This window comes from Oncorhynchus mykiss, chromosome 15 (assembly GCF_057628025.1).
Source record: "Oncorhynchus mykiss isolate SJ-2025 chromosome 15, ASM5762802v1, whole genome shotgun sequence".
NCBI lineage: Eukaryota > Metazoa > Chordata > Actinopteri > Salmoniformes > Salmonidae > Oncorhynchus > Oncorhynchus mykiss.
In genome coordinates, this window is record NC_143036.1 from 56,042,028 (window position 1) to 56,059,274 (window position 17,247).

The 17,247-nt window shown below is 42.7% G+C and overlaps 3 protein-coding genes across 20 annotated transcripts in view; 1 reads left to right on the top strand and 2 right to left on the bottom strand.

Moving 5' to 3' along the window:
* The window catches only part of LOC110490288 (pleckstrin homology domain-containing family A member 5), a 178,283-nt gene that overhangs the window by 10,146 nt on the left and 150,890 nt on the right, over positions 1–17,247 (bottom strand). For 6 of the 17 annotated variants that reach the window (XR_005036126.2, XM_036944586.2, XM_036944585.2 and 3 more), the window contains 8 exons: positions 9,020–9,195; positions 8,366–8,703; positions 8,072–8,155; positions 6,989–7,108; positions 6,311–6,364; positions 4,834–4,914; positions 1,298–1,363; positions 1,029–1,109 (listed from right to left, as the gene is read on the bottom strand). Coding sequence is in view for 13 of the 17 variants with exons in the window: in XM_036944586.2 (XP_036800481.2) it covers positions 1,029–1,109; positions 1,298–1,363; positions 4,834–4,914; positions 6,311–6,364; positions 6,989–7,108; positions 8,072–8,155; positions 8,366–8,703; positions 9,020–9,195 (1,000 nt within the window). In the remaining 4 variants the exon portion in view is untranslated. The remainder of the gene's footprint in view (positions 1–1,028; positions 1,110–1,297; positions 1,364–4,833; positions 4,915–6,310; positions 6,365–6,988; positions 7,109–8,071; positions 8,156–8,365; positions 8,704–9,019; positions 9,196–17,247) is intronic. The other 11 variants (XR_016486767.1, XR_016486768.1, XM_090200406.1 and 8 more) reach the window with 4 other exon arrangements.
* On the bottom strand, positions 11,265–15,673 carry LOC110490289 (toll-like receptor 12). The gene has a single exon (XM_021563591.3). The coding sequence runs from the start codon at positions 15,188–15,190 to the stop codon at positions 12,365–12,367; it is 2,826 nt and encodes a 941-aa protein (XP_021419266.2). The 5' UTR covers positions 15,191–15,673; the 3' UTR covers positions 11,265–12,364.
* The window catches only part of LOC110490848 (paired mesoderm homeobox protein 2A-like), a 310,954-nt gene continuing 310,577 nt past the window's right edge, over positions 16,871–17,247 (top strand). The window contains exon 1 of one of the 2 annotated variants that reach the window (XR_016486769.1): positions 16,871–17,009. The gene's annotated coding sequence lies outside the window, so the exon portion shown is untranslated. The remainder of the gene's footprint in view (positions 17,010–17,247) is intronic. The other variant, XR_016486770.1, reaches the window with a different exon arrangement.

Below are 17,247 nucleotides of genomic sequence, written 5' to 3' on the forward strand. Positions count from 1 at the left end.
ATATGGAGAGTGGTACTCAATAATGTGTTGTATTGGATAACACTTTGTATTTAGGACAAAAAGTGAATTACCACATTTTTTGCAGTACTACTTGTAGTAAACAGGATGCATGTTTTGGAATATTTTATTATGTACAGGCTTCTGTCTTTTCAGTCTGTCATTTAGGTTAGTATTGTGGAGTAACTGCAATGTTGTTGATCCATCCTCAGTTTTATCCTATCACAGTCATTAAAATCTGTAACTGTTTTAAACTTACCATTGGCATCATGGTGAAATCACTGAGCGGTTTCCTTCCTTTCCAACAACTGAGTTAGGAAGGACGCCTGTATATTTGTAGTGAATGGGTGTATTGATATACCACCCAAAGTGTAATTAATAACTTCACCATGCTCAAAGGGATATTCAATGCCTACTTTTTTATTTTTACCCATCTACCAATAGGTGTCCTTCTTTGAGAGGCATTGGAAAACCTCCCTGGTCTTTGTGGTTGAATCTATGTTTGGAATTCGCTACTCAACTGAGGGACCTTACAGTTAATTGTATGTGTGGTACAGAGATGAGGTAGTCATTAAAAAAAATAATGTTAAACACTATTTTTGCACACTATTATTGAGTCCATGCGTCTTATTATGTGACTTATTAAGCAGATGTTTACTCCTGAACTTATTTAGGCTTGCCATAACACATGGGCTGAATACTTATTGACTCAAGACATTTCAGCTTTTCATTTTTGATTAATTTGTAAAAATGTCTAAAAACGTAATCCTGCTTTGAAATTACGGGGTATTGTGTGTAGACCAGTGACCAAAAAATCTCAAGTTAATCAATAGTAAATTCAGGCTGTAACAAAATGTGGAAAATGTCAAGGGATGTGAATACATTCTGAAGGCACTGTATCTCCTTCAGTTTCGGCACACTCTCTCTCCTTCTCTCCCTCTGTATGATAAAGGTCTACTCCAGCCTCAGACAGCCCAGTGTGTGTGTTTGTGAAGCAAGTTGTCAGTTGAAAGTCTGTGTACAGTAGTTACCTTCTCTCTGTGTAGTTGCTGTAGTTTCTCCTCCTGTGTTCTCACCACTTGGTCCTGCTCACACAGTCTGCTCAGCTTAGTCTGAAACACACACACACACACACACACACACACACACACACACCAGTGTGGTATTCTATTAATTGAATCTTTCAATCTATGTCTAGGAAGCCAACTGCTGTGTGTCCAGACTAGAGGATAGGTGCAAAGGGAAATTAATGCTTTGCCCTCTACCTTGACAAAACAATAATAAAAGGACTTGGTCTTACGTCTATGTCGATGTCCTCTGGCCTCTGGTGGCTGTAGGAGTTGTCTTTGTAGTCCTCGGGGCTGATCTGAAACACCAGACAGCCTTAGAGACACACATGCCTTGTTTACACATGCAGCCCAATTGTGATCTTCTTTTCACTAAATGGTCTTCTGACCAATCAGATCTGCTCTGAAAAAGATCTGATTTGAAAAGATCTGATGTGATTGGTCAAAAGACCAATTAGTGGAAAAAAGATCACAATTGGGCTGCCTGTGGGAAGACAGCCACAGACAGGGGACGGCAAAACAACCTGTAATACAGAACCATGACATGGGGTGTTTCTCAATAGTCTACTTGTCTCCTTGTTAAAACTTCTTTGGGATAGGGGGCAGCATTTTCACTTTTGGATGAGTAGCGTGCCCAGAGTGAACTGCCTCTTACTCAGTCCCAGATGCTAATATATGCATATTATTAGTATTGGATAGAAAACACTCTGAAGTTTCTAAAACTGTTTGAATGATGTCTGTGAGTATAACAGTACTCATATGGCAGGCAAAAAATCCAAACAGGAAGTGGGAAATCTGAGGTTTGTAGTTTCTGAACTCACCCCTATCGAATACACAGTTGGATATGGGTTATTTTGCACTTCCTAAGGCTTCCACTAGATGTCAACCGTCTTTAGAACGTTGTTTCAGGCTTCTACTGTGAAGGGGGGCCCGATGGGAGCTGTTTGACTAAGGGGTCTGCCTGCAGCCTCGTTCTCAGTCACGCGCAGTTCACATGAGGGGTATCTCTCTCGTTCCATTGCTTTTCTACAGACAATGGAATTCTCCGGTTGGAACATTATTGAACATTTATGATAAAAACATCCTAAAGATTGATTCTATACTTAGTTTGACAAGTTTCTTCAAACTGTAATATAACTTTTTGAACTTTTCGTCCGACTGGACCTGAACGTGATTTTGGATTTGTTTACCAAACGCCCTAATAAAAGAAGCCATTGGACATAAATGATGGACATTATCGAACAAAACAAGCATTTATTGTGGAACTGTGATTCCTGGGAGTGCATTCTGATGAAGATCATCAAAGGTAAATTCATATTTATGATGCTATTTCTGACTAATGTTGACTGCGAAACATGGCGGATATTTATTTTGGCTGGTTTGGGCTCTGAGCGCCGTTCTCAGATTATGCTTTTCCCGTAAAGTTTTTTTGAAATCTGACACAGCGGTTGCATTAAGGAGAAGTGTATCTAAAGTTCCATGCATAACACTTGAATTTTCATCAACATTTATAATGAGTATTTCTGTGAATTCATGTGGCTCTCTGCAATATCACTTCATGTTTTGAAACTACTGAACATAACACGCCAATGTAAAATAAGATTTTTGGATATAAATATGAACTTTACCGAACAAAACATACATGTATTGTATAACATAAAGTCCTTTGAGTGTCATCTGATGAAGATCATCAAAGGTTAGTGATTCATTTTATCTCTATTTGTGCTTTTTGTGACTCCTCTCTTTGGCTGGAAAAATGGCTGGGATTTTCTGTGAGTTGGTGGTGACCTAACATAATCATTTGTGGTGCTTTCTCTGTAAAGTATTTTTGACATCAGACACTGTGGCTGGAATAACGAGAATGTTATCTTTAAAAGGGTGCCTAATACTTCTATGTTTGAGAAATTTGATTTATGAGATTTCTGTTGATTTTGTATTTGGCGCCCTGCAATTTCATTGGCTGTTGGCGAGCCAGTCCTAGACAGGTTAAAGAACTGGACAGGTAAAAGCACATTTCTATTAGGTATCCACCATACTGATGACAGCCGTCCCGTGTCTTCCGATCAGTGCAGATGAAGGAGATGACACAAGGAGTATTAAGATGCACCCATGGTCTGGTTATTCATTTGTGATGTGGTTTTCATGGTAAATATCTGTGTCCTTACAAGAGTTGTCCACAGGGTCAACAAAGCCCAGAGAGAGAAGAGAGGGAGGGAGGGTGAAATGGAGCTCTCCATGCAATTTCATTGACCTTGTCTTCACATGACTTATGACTTAACAACACTTTGGATACAACTTCTCAGCCCAAATGTCCATTTCACAATAAGGAGTGTCAGTCCCCTCTGCTGGGAAATCAGACTGTGTTTTCCACTTCAGTAGCATCACTGATAACAGTCCTACTGATGGAGGCTCCAGGGGTGTGAAGAAGCTATGGAGGACAGGAAGCTGGCATCAGGAGGTCACCAGAGACTAGAGGAGGATGTTCTAACACACACACACACACACACACACACACACACCCTTAAGAGAGGCTAGAGGGCTGCTGTAGTGGTTGGCTAGGCTTGGTGTATAGTCCTCTGTGCTGGCAGCTCTGCCCTGTGCCACACTAATTACCGTCCCCTCTGTGCACTCTTCATTACTGTCCCCCGGTACACTCTGTCATGGCTGGAGCTTGACTAATGAAAACCTCTAAAAGACCTGGGCTAAATCTGGCCCTTACGGAGGCACACACATTAACGCACACAGTCACACACACACACACACACCGCGCACACACACACAGCTAGGGAAAACCAGCCATCCTCACACTCCTGACTACTTCAGTTAAGGAGCAAGCAGATGATTTTCAACCCCAGGACGGCTAAAGAGGGGGAGGTTTAAGAGAGCAGGGCTGAAGTCATACCTGTAGAAGCCTGTAATAAAATGATAATTTAGCACAGTGGAAAGGCCAGACTATGGACCCCACACAGTACACCCTCTAGGACAATTTACCCAGCTACAAATAAAATACCCCTGCACTCTTTCATTCACTGTTACACTATTGGGCCACCACACAAAAAAGGAAGTCATGGTATTTTATTAACTTTTTATTTAACCTTTATTTAACTAGGCAAGTCAGTTAAGAACAAATTATTATTTACAATGACGGCCTACCGGGGAACAGTAGGTTAACTGCCTTGTTCAGGAGCAGAACGACAGATTTTTTTACCCTATCAGCTCGGGGATTCGATCCAGCAACCTTTCGGTTACTGGCCCAACGCTCTAACCACTAGGCTACTTAAACAACAGGTTATCCATTGAGCTCGTATCAAACCCATGTAGACAAACTGAACACAACATTACAAAGCACAGAGAAGAGAGGTGCTGATTTGACTGTGATCGTACAGCGCAGAGCCAACATAAGATCCATCATCAACAGCATTGGTATTGCAGGAAGATGGGGGGGTATGGCTCTAAGGTAGCAGCCACCGTAATTCCCAGCAGCAACAATACCATCAAGTTACAATGAGGTAGGATGGGCATGGCTAATTAACATCCACCATAACCCAACCTCGGACTGATGAATAAAGCACAAATGAATGGAGAGGATGTGCTGTAGTCAAAACAACACATGAAGGTACATGTCAAACAATGTTGGGATCATGACACCAGGAAGAGGGGGAACTGACTGCCTGACTGCATCCAATGTGAACAAAAACAGGAGAGATCGATGATGAAGGGAGGAGAGGAGTGCAGGACAAGAGTCATTGGTTTGCCAATAAGACCTTACTTGCTGGTACAGTTGAGGCCGTGGTGCAGAGTTCTCAATCATAGTGTGAATCGTGAAGATTAACGGCTCATTGTCCTTCGTCTAGTGGAGATCGACGTTAGGCAGGGTGGAAGGGAGCAACAACACACAACAGCATAATATAGGTGTTAGTTAGCGAACACAACGGCAGAGCCTAGAAAGGATCCATCGAAATAAAGAACACATTGTTGTTATAAGGTACTAGTGATTGAGGGAGACGGGGGGCCTTGAGCCAACAACCCTGGGGTTATAGCCACCACCTGTACCATAAAGGCCCAGAACTCTTGGGAGAAGTCCTAGTATGTTTACAGTACATACAAGGAGGCTACAGTTGGGTCCAAAGACACTATTGCCAGTCCCTCTCTGCAGACGGAGGAGAGACAAAACGGTCCTGATTTTCTTAATATCATCCCGACCAAAAACTACCAACAAAACAGCAAAACAATTGCATGCATCAGAGCCTATGGACCAGGGGGGGAGAGCAGGGTCGGCGAGTTAAAGTTCATTCATAACCCGCTGTGAAATTGCCTGCCATTAGAGGTGAAAGCCTTTGAAATGGCAGATCAAATCACTTCATATTTGGTTAGAGGGGTCACAATCAGACTCCGTTAAGTCACTAAGTGAGGTCCCTCGTGTGCACATGGTAGAGTGGTTTCTCCTGCTACACATGACCTTTTCAGAAACAGGAACTCAATTATTTACCCGTTCTAAACCAAAGGGCCCGATCGGAAAAACAAACGGCACCTTTAGACGTCTGCCCTGATTATCTATGCCTGAGTGAGCGCTAGTCAGAACGTCAGTCGCTCGTCCTAGCCACTTTACCTGAAACCCCAGAGGTTGTTTCTATAGTCTTAATTACATTATGATAATGACATGACTAACTCATCATCAAAAGTTGAAGTTTGCTCTCGGGCTTTCTCAAGCTTGACTTACATTCATTTTTTTCTATAAAAACTGTTCTCCGGGGACTGTACGAACTATACAGCACAAAAACACACGAGTAATCTTATTAGTTTAGGGCAGCATTACCATGCCAAGAAAGGCATTTAAAAAAACATTTTTAAAGTATTTTTTACTTTTCTTGTACTGAGCTAGACAATATGTCCTCCTGTGGGAATGCAGGTTTGCGCAGCTCCTATTCTGCAGTGAACGGTATATGCTTCAGGAGGGCCGGAGAGAAAAGAATGAAGAAGGAGAGAGAACGTATAGAAAAGACAAAAAGGAGCGCGGCCCTGGCATTTGAGTCACTGATAACCCTGGGCAGAGTGAGAGCAGCTGGGTGTATGACCAACCCTGAGGAGTGCCTAACCCTGAGAGACACACACAGAGAGAGAGACAGAGCGATAGAGAGAGGGAGACACAGAGAGAGAGAGAGGGAGACACACACAGAGAGAGAGAGAGAGAGAGAGAGACAGAGACAGAGACTGAGAGCAACCAAAGATATAGCAGTACTCCTCACCTGGCTGTCCAGATACATGAGGTTCCTCTGAAGGTGATGAGACAGAACCTCACTCTAACATCAGAAGGCAGTAGAGAAAGAGGGAAGAGAGAAGAGTCAGACAGGAGAGAAAGAGAGAAGGGAGAGGGAGATTGAGTAAGGCAAACAGTAGGAAATAGAAGTAGAACTGGTACAAGCTGATAGTGAAAGATGGAGATGAAAGAGGAAGTCGCTACTGTGGCTTTGGCATTAATCCGAAGCATGAACCACCACAGCCATTTACTGTTGATTACTGAACTAAACCAAACCATGCAAAACCCATTGCAACTACTTACCAACACTTTCCTCGTAAAGGTATTGGGAAACCACAGCAGACAACAAGAAGGCAATCACATGATACTCATACCATGCTGTCCTCTGCATGTCAACAGATCAAAATATGAAATCAAGGCCAGATGAACACAGCACACCAAAGGGTTGAAAGGAGTTCAAAACTGAACCAAAACTCAACCATACCACCACTGAACCACACAGGTTGGAGCAAACACATAATATGCATTCACAGGAATGCATGGCCTGCTCATAGAGCCTTGAGCTGCATGGAGATGACACATCAACACCCAACCACCCACACACACACACACCACTCCTGGAGGTGACCAATGACATGCTGTGTATGTGCACCCTCCTGGTGCTAACCTTGGCGTTGGGCCCCTCCATGCTAAGGATCATTAGCTGAGCCACAGTGTGCTCCCGGATGCTGTTGAGCTCAGCCTGCTGCCGACGCAGCTTTATTAGCAGCAGGGTCAGCTCCTCTGGCTGCACAACGCAGCATAGACACAGAGGAGATAACGAGACAGTCAATTCATCCAGCGGTCGATCAATGAACAAATACATTAACCAAACCTCTCTTGATTTTCCATTTGGCGATGGTTTTAAATTGAGGAAAATTAGCGATAGCTTTTGTAATCCCTGCCCTAACCTATGTTTCTAACCAGGACTCTGACAAGTCTTTAGGCACAAGATGCCTTTGGAAACACTGGTTTTGGGTCTTGGCCTGTGCTGGGGCTGGGCTATAGGACTTACACCTTTAGAGAATCTGTCTGAAATAAACTCCCTCGGTCTCCTGACTCCAAACGGAGTAACTTTCCATCAAATGGAGATGAAAAGTGAGAGAATATATTCAGTAACAGTAAAAGCGATCATTTCAAATCACTTATTACAAATATTTCTCATCAACTGCATTCTGAAGCCGCCGCTCTGTGCGCATTCCACTGGAGTTGCACAATCACAATAATATTCAGAGAGTTACAAAATGAACTGTGGAGAATATCAATCTCTCTGGCTGATTCTAGTCTACTCAATTTGAGAGGACACAGCCAAAGGCAATTTCGTTGGTGCCACTATCTCTCTCTCTTTCCGTATCATCACCAAGACAATGCCATTATTTTAATCAAATTGTGTCTGCTACTGACAGAAATAACAAATGCTTGCAATAAAAGACAGCAGAGAATGTAACGAGGCACACACTCTGACAGAAATACAGTACACATACAGGCTATCCATTGTAGCATGACAGAACGACAGTAATACACGATAGCTTGTGTGCTTGTTTTTATTCCTGCCACAAAAACAGATTTGTAATTGCGTCCCATTGAAATCATACCAATAGCATAACTATCACTCACAATGCATTGTTGTTGAGAGAAAAGAGGACAGTAGAGAGGAGAACAAGAAAGCAGAGAAGAGGTGAAGGAGGTCAGAGAGAGATACGTGACTCACCGTCTTGCCCTGGAGTGACTGTGGGGTAATGGTCTGCACTGGGATGCCTGCTGGCATGGACCGGCGGTCAGGTGGGTAGTTATACTGTGTGAGAGAGAGAGAGAGACAGGGTGCTCTGTTACATGTACTGATTTCAACTGGCCGACAACTCAAATTAATGCTCTATTAATAAATAAAATAACTACTGCTCAATGCAGAGCAATTCCAGTCATTTCTGTATGCTTGAAACCCCTGGTGATTATTTTGATGTGTAAGACTGGCTTAGATGATTGTGGTCCATTCCTTGTCCGTTACCTTGGTGAGGTGAGTCCTGTGCCTGCAGTCTATAGTCATAGTCTGGTCCCCTCTGAAGATGGGTGAGGACACCTCGGACCTGGTCGACCCTGGTGGGTTGTCTCTGCGGTGCTGGCCCGGAGGGGAGAAGGTGTGGTAGAGGGCCAGGGATCCATGGGAGGGGGATGTGGGGATGGAGGGGGCCACCCCCTGGTGCTCAGAGATGTTCCCCATGGTCTTGGGGCTGGGCAGGGTCCCGTAGTTGCCTGGTGGTGGTGGGCCCTGCCTGGAGAAGGCCTGCCTCTGCTGCCACTCATACAGCTGCCACATGGTGTCGTCCCTCATGGAGCGCCTCTTGTCTGCATTTACAGTTTTACATTTGAGTCATTTTGCAGAGGCTCTTATCCACACAGACTTTAACTAGGTTAAAACAAATATATATCAACACAATATATCACAGTCATTACAAGTGAAACCGTACAACCTCAAGATAGCCACAATCTGCAAAATCAGTGCCAGAAAGAAAAGAAGTGCGAGTGCAAGAAAGTATAACAGCAAAGTCTTCAACTGCGTCCCAAACGGCACCTTATCCCCTATAGTCCCTGGTCAAAAGTAGTGCACTACATAGAGAATGGGGCACAGCCAAGTACAACAGTAAAGTTTAAGACCCATCACCTGCGTTGGATGTGGGAGCCAGGGCACGGTCGTAGATGGAGCCGGCCACGCTGCAGATGCTCTCGGGTCGGGACAGCATGTTCCTGGGGAGGGTACGGTAGCCCTCGGGGTAGCGGGGAACGATCTGGGCACGGTGGCTGGGCATGTTGCGGGGCAAGGTCTGGTAGGAGGTGATGCTGAAGGACAGGGGGACAATGAGGGGGAAATCAGTCAATGGATCAGCTGATAAAACATGATTTACAAATACGTTGATCAATCAATCCACTCATATAGCATTTTATAAACTGGGTGGTTCGAGCCCTGAATGCTGATTCGCTGACAGCCGTAGTATATCAGACCGTATACCACGGGTATGACGTGATGTGTCGTGCTTATGAACAGCCCTTAGCCATGGTATATTGGCCATACACACCACTTCATGTCTTATTGCTTAAATAAAGTTATAGAGAAGAACCTGGGCCTAACCCCTAAAGAGCAATAATAGATACTTAGTAGTGTAAGTGCAGCATGCTTACTGCCTCTCTCTGTTAGTCTTAACAGTACTGTAGAGTACCTACTACCTCCTGTAAAAGGCACTGTGCACTACCTACTACCTCCTGTAAAAGGCACAGTACAGTACCTATTACCTCCTGTAAAAGGCACTGTACACTACCTATTACCTCCTGTAAAAAAGGTACTGTACAGTACCTACTACCTCCTGTAAAATGCACTGTACACTACCTACTGTAAAAGGCACTGGGCTCCAGCTCCCTCTCACAGGAAATGGGCTGTAGGTAATACAAACCAGTCTTAACCATTTAACCGTCTCTTCTTGAAAAAAATATGTCACTTTAAAATCCAAGTACGAACGACTCAAATAATAACATCTAGCTGTTTTTTTTATTTTTACAACTAGATGTTATTTTGGGAAATTATGTCATATTAGAATAGTAATTTGCATATCATTTTTACAAGAATATTATATACATTAATTTAGATCTGCTTGAATTGCTTTTATACAGTAGATATGTTTATATGTTAATAAGGACAGATGTCAAATTTGAACAAATCATGGTAATTTTGTGACCAAATCGGTGCTGTATCGCGCAACGTCCCCAAAATAGTTGTTACATTTCTAATGACGCAGGTTTTTCCTCCATGTTTCACACATGTTCAGGCTACCTTTTGAGATCATGTATGACAAAGTGTATTTTTTTTGTACTAGTATAGGCAAGTAGGAGAGTTGTTCAGATATCTTATTTTCAATACAGAACACACTTACATTGAACTTTTTTAAATGACTTATTTGGTATAAATATGGGTTACAGGAAAGCTCATCAGGCGCCTGTAAATAGAGGAAGTTCTTGGAAATGATCTTAGCAATGAACATCACAGCTATAATGCTACACGCACATACCCATACACACAAACGCACACCTCATGTGGAAAGGGAGGAGACAGAGCAATGTGTCCTCCCGCCACTAAGTCTTCTTGACAATTTTGGAGTGCCGCCATTTCCTAATGTCCTTGAATTTGGGATTTCACTTCAAGTATGTTACCATTATCTGCTACTGTAGTCTTCTCCAGAGCCCTGTAGCATATGCCTTTATGCAGGTTGACGTTTATAGGGATGAATCTTCTCCTGGAGGCCCAGCTAAGCGGTTTCCGTTAAAAGTCCAAATTGGCTATATAGTAAAACGTGTTTAAGGTTGGGCATAAAGTTAGCAGTGTGGTTAAGGTTAGGTTCAAAATCAGATTTTATGACTGTGGCTATGCCCGATAGTGACCACGAGTGTTGGGATTTGTTACTTGAAAAAGTACATAGTAATCATTACATTTAAGTAACACATTATATTCCTATTTATGTTACTTTGCGTTACCTTAATGAAAAAAATCTGGCTCCACGACAGACTCCACTCTGGGTCGATATCATACTGTACTCACTGACAGGTATCTGGTCGACTCTATAGGAATGTACAGTACGACGGATGTAAATTGTGTGGCGGAAAACGTAGCAGAAATCCTGAGATTCGTCTGCCGCGCCCTCCCCTCTGTAAATCTACCCACCCACCTAGGCAGCGCCGACATGAACAGCTTTCCAGTCTTATCTCCCTGGCTTTCCCTGTTCCATGATAATGCCCTTTTAGTGTAAGAGCTGTTTGAAAAGATTGCCTGAAATTTCAGCCTGTTTTGGTGGGATGGAATTTTGCATGCCTGGCGACATCACTAATTCTTGCTTGAGAAATTGCTATTTGCTAAAACACCATTTTTGTTTCTTTTTGACCATTTTAATTGAAAACAATCACGGTAAAGTACTTAAATGTTAACAGTTATCAATAATCAAATAAATCAATAAAACAAGGTTCCCGCCAACTCACAAATATAGCGCAGAAATAACAATTGTCCAGAAAGGGAGTCACCTCCCCACACCCATGAGTTAAGAATTGTTAAATGACATATGTAGCAGACCATATACAGGCAAAACATTTGTTAAACAACTAGCAACTAAATGTATGGACAAACCTCTGATCTATGTTGAAATTAAAATAAATGGTTCATGGTCATTCATGCATTGTCATTCAAAGCAGCATACAGCAGATGGCTACATTGGTTTTACCCTGATATACAACAAAAATAGTATAAAACCAGTGATAGAGCCTTTTTCAGGTCCTCTAAGCAACAAAGACACAAACAAACATATGTGTTAGTGATAAGGTGTTGAATTTGGAGAGAAAAAATAAAACAGGCTTATTTAATTTAAGGAATCAGAATTGTCTAAACAAACCTCAAATACCGGTAGGCGTTTTGTACCGAGGATTATTAAATCGTGTTTAAAAACTTTTTCTCCCCAATTGGTAGTCTTGTCCCAAAGCTGCAACTCCCCTACGGACTCGGGAGAGGCAAAGGTCGAGAGCCATGCGTCCTCCAAAACACGATCTTGCCAAGCCGCACTGCTTTTTGACGCGGAGGAAGGAAACACAGTCTAGCTGGCGACCGACGTGCAGGTCACCAGCTGCCCGCCCCAAGGAGTCAGCTTGCAGGTGCTCTGCCCACCACAAGGAGTCACTAGAGCGAGATGGGACAAGTAAATCCCAGACGGCCAAACCCTCCCCTAACCTGGACGACGCTGGGCCAATTGTGCGCCACCTCATGGGTCTCCCGGTCATGGCAGGCTGTGACACAGCCTGGGATTGAACCCGGGTCCGTAGTGACGCCTCAAGCACTGCGATGCAACGCCTTAGACCGCTGCGCCACTCGGGAGGCTCTTAGTACTGAGGACTTTTAACTGCAAATGCAATACCTCAACAAATCTGCTAACATTATTTGTCTCAGCATTAACACAAGGTTCTACATAAACCTCTGATCTCAGGCTTCAGTTGGAGGTTTCAGTTTAGCCCACAGTCTGTTCCAGAATGCCTGGTGCTGATGGGGGTCCTGGGGCCAGTCCAGATAGGTCCTGGTCTTGACCAGGCGAGCCAGCCTGTGGTGAGCAGACAGCCGGCGAGGGGGGATCTTCTCCAGGAAGACCAGGAGGAGGATGTCCCTTTGTTCCACCTGCAGTCTGGAGGTGGCCAGCTTCATCTCCAGGGAGCACCAGTTACTGTGCAGGTAGTGGCGACTGACCAGGCAGAGTGTGCGACGGCTCCGGTAGAGGCTGTCTGTGATGTTCTCCACAATGTCCTTCCCCAGCTGGAAGTCCCTGCTGTGCAGACAGAGGTGCAGGAAAGGGGGACCCCTCTTCTCCAGGTTGGGTAGTAGCTCCTCCACCACCCAGCGCTCGTCCTTCCCACTGTAGGAGACAAACGCATCGTAGTGGTAGCGCCCCCTGGTGTTTGATCGCATCGCCTCCGACAGCCAGCCAAGGGTGATGTAGTAGAGGGGGAGGAGGTAAGGACCGGCCAGATTATGGACCAGCACCACCAGCATGAAGAAGATGACTCCCAGGCCAGTCGCAGCAAAGAGCACAAAGCCCACCTCTGTTGTGCAGTTGGCTTCTGTGTACTTGACAAAGTTAGGTGTGTCTAGTCCATTGTCTGACAAGCATATCAACTCCTCTAAATTATACATAACTTCATGATTAAGCATGATCACTTCAACCGGCCTGTACCTCTTTGCCCATGCAATGAGCCAAGCATTGTCACAACTGCAAAAAATCTGTAATGTATCAAGTATCAAATACTTTAGGCTAGAGAGAGGTTCAGTAAAGCTGTAGATTACATGATAAACGTTCTCGATACGCAAATATAAGGTTTTCAAGGATTTAAAGTATTTAGTTAAACCCCCCTCCAAAGAGTCAATCCTGCAGTTTGAAAGTTTCAGAACCTCCAGTTTGGTCAGGTTGTGAAAAATGATGTCGGCAGAACGCTGTATTAAAAGATCCACCTGTACTAGAGTCAGTTTCCTCAGGTGAATGAGCTGATTCATTGATGTTAAGTCCACACTTTTAGCTGAAAGCTTTGATCTGTACACAAATGTCTCCACAGACCTGAAGTACTTTCCCATGAATTCAGATCCACAAAGGAATTCTTCAGCATCAGCATGAAGATGGGTTACAGACTGAAAGAAGGGTCTGTCACAGTCTTCAAATGACACTGTCTGGCCTTTGAGTTGGAGACTCAGGTTCTGTTTAGATGTGATGTTACTGCCAATAATCAACTGCATTGGCCTCATACCTGAACTAATGTGCAGATGAGTCAGGTGACTCAGAACGTCACCGAATACAAGTGTCAGATTCAGCTTTATCACGGGTTCTCCTGGTGGATAGTTCAAGTACCCCAGAAACACTTGTCTTAGACACGTAAGTTGTGCGAAAGACATTGCTTCAATATTGTAGATCTGTGGATTTTCCCTGAGGTCTAACAATGTCAAACTATGTAAACCAATAAACGTGTTTGCATATAACTGGGTTATACTATTTTGTGTCATGTCTAAGGACTCCAGATTTGCCAATCCGAAGAAAGCAAAGTCTTCAATGTTTGAAATGAAACTACATGACAAATCTAGAGACCGCAGGTTCTCAAGACAGCTGAACCGTTTTGCAAAAAGCGTTTGTACATTGCTCGACATGAAAGTGAGTTCTGTTAACCATGTGATTGGTTGTTTTCGGAATGAGCAGAGGTCAAGACTGTTTTCTGCCTGGCCAGATACATATAACATTTTAAGGTTTTTGAGACTGGAAATAAAATTCAATTTCAAATGGGGAGAAGAATGGAAGGCTCCAGGTCCATCAAAGCCCATATATTCCAGCCCAATGCACAATTCAACACTGGACATGGAGAGGCTGCTTGTATTGACATTGGCAAAATGTATTTCCTTGATGGAAAGCAAAAACACTACATTACAGATACTTTCAAAATCAATGCTATTGCTACCATAGGAATACAAGACCTGGATTTGCTTAATGCCAGACAGGGGAAGGCGCAGTAGGACATCCTGGTTTAGGCCCCCAGAAAAATGTGTCAGGTTCTGGAGACAGGCCAGTGCACCTTCCTCTATATGGTTTATTTGACCGAAATCTAAATTGACGCTTGTTAGATTGCTTTCGGTAGCTTTTAAGATGGAGCAGTTTGATTGGTTTAACGATCGTATATTTGGTGCATGTACATTTAACTTTGTAAGTGAAATTATATTAACTATTCTGCATAGTATTTCTGACAAATTCTCTACACAGGGTTCATGAATATAGACACTTTGTAATTGAGGTAGGCAATGGAAAACATCTGGTGCCATTGCTGATAGCCTATAACCATATATGGTCAAATTACTTAGCTTTACTAGATCTCTGAATGTGTTAGGCCCAATATGACAATCACAGCACCCAGTGACCAATCCATTAATGTGCATATGTTGCAGATTTTGAAGGCCCTGGCTATTCCCAGCTGGAAGGATTTGAGGAAAACAGCCTCCAATGTACAGATACTCCAAATACTGAAAACGAGCGAAAAAGCCCAGAGACATGGAACTATTTTCCCCACGTTTCATAGATATGCAGAGGGTATTGATATTAGAGGGAAGTCCAAGCAGATCCTCCTCGATGGCTGTGACATCTCGACAGGCAGCAGTGTACTGTTCTGCCAAAGGACAGTAGTTCCAGGTGGGAAAGTATTCCCCACTGTTATAAACGTGGCATTTAGGATGCATCCATCCACTAACACTCTGAATCAACAGGAACAGGGAAAACATGGCTCTCATCTCTCCCAACAACAGTCAAATCTACTGAGATGATTGTTCGGATCCGGTTGAAATCTGTAGAATGTTGGTTTGATACAGTAACACCCATCGGAGTCCTGCAAACAGTATGGAGCCCTTCTTCTTCTTCTTTAGTTATTTCAGATGCCTTTCTCCTTGGTGACTAACAGCTCACAGCTTTTTGTTGTTCCAATCCTTCGCCCTTTCAACCTCCAGTTGAATGGTACTTAAAAGGTTACAAAGTCATTCTCTAATGGTTAGTTTGGTTCCAAAAGTAAATAAAGTATAACATGTCCCACAGTCAATGAAGAAATTAGTGGAGGGCTGCAGTGTGTTCTCTGTCACAGTTAACGTCTGTGAACATCTGAGGAGCAGCAGAACTGTATCCGTACAGTACAGTCATAGTGTCCGTTAAACAGCTTGTGAAAGTCTCTATTTTACAGCTCTCTTTCTGTTCCTCAAAAAAAGACAGACATTCTTTCTGTTCCTCAAAAAAGACAGACATTCTTTCTTTCAAAAAAAAAGACAGACATTTTTCTTTCAAAAAAAGACAGACATTCTTTCTTTCCAAAAATGATAATTGACATGAAGGATATGTTTGAACATGATAGATTTCAGAAGATCACTAAGATATCTGTAAGAGTTACAGAGGGTCAAAGATCATACTCCCAAGAGGTTAGCATGTCTTGGGGGTATGATCTTGGACCCTCTGTAACTTTCTCACTCATCATTATTCACATTTCATTCAGGATTATCTGTAATCATGGTAAAATCCACATGAATGTAGAAGTGTTTAGAAACATATTCTATTCTTATTTACAATAAAAGTGACTCCAAAATGACACAATACATTATTTTCCATTCATTTCTATTGGGCACAAAATAATCTGAAACAACCAAAACAAACAGCAAATGCATCCAACAAGTTTGTAGGGTCACAAGCTTGATGTAATAATTTCATGCTAGAAACATGGGACCGAATACTACCAAAAAAATGGACTACTTTATTTCCAAGAATCTTCAGGGTTGTCAATAATTTCGACCCCTACCTTTGAGAAGAAAAAAAAACATTTGACTTGTTAACCTGTTAGAGCTCTAGGGGCGCTATTTCATTTTTGGATAAAAAACGTTCCCGTTTTAAGCGCGATATTTTGTCACGAAAAGATGCTCGACTATGCATATTCTTGACAGTTTTGGAAAGAAAACACTCTGAAGTTTCAGAATCTGCAAAGATTTTGTCTGTAAGTGCCCCAGAACTCATTCTACAGGCGAAACCAAGATGATGCATCACCCAGGAATTAGCAGAATTTCTGAAGCTCTGTTTTCCATTCTCTCCTTATATGGCTGTGATTGCGCAACGAATGAGCCTACACTTTCTGTCGTTCGCCCAAGGTCTTAGCAGCATTGTGACGTATTTGTAGGCATATCATTGGAAGATTGACCATAAGAGACTACATTTTCCAAGTGTCCGCCTGGTGTCCTGCGTCGAATTCGGTGCGCAATTGCCAGCTGCTTCTACTTTACCATTTGATTCAGGGGAGAAAGCATGTGTCCAAGAACGATGTATCAATGAAGAGATATGTGAAAAACACCTTGATGATTGATTCTAAACAACGTTTGCCATGTTTTCAGTCGATATTATGGAGTTAATTTGGAAAAAAGTTTGCGTTTTGAGGACTGAATTTATGGATTTTTTTTGGTAGCCAAATGTGATGTATAAAACGGAGCTATTTCTAATACACAAGGAATCTTTTTGGAAAAACTGAGCATCTGCTATCTAACTGAGAGTATCCTCATTGAAAACATCAGAAGTTCTTCAAAGGTAAATGATTTTATTTGAAGGCTTTTATGTTTTTGTTAATGTTGCGTGCTGGATGCTAACGCTAATGCTAACGCTAAATGCTAACGCGAAATGCTAACTCTAGCTAGCTACTTTTACACAAATGATTGTTTTCCTATGGTTGAGAAGCATATTTTGAAAATCTGAGATGACAGTGTTGTTTACAAAAGGCTAAGCTTGAGAGATGGCATATTTATTTCATTTCATTTGCGATTTTCAT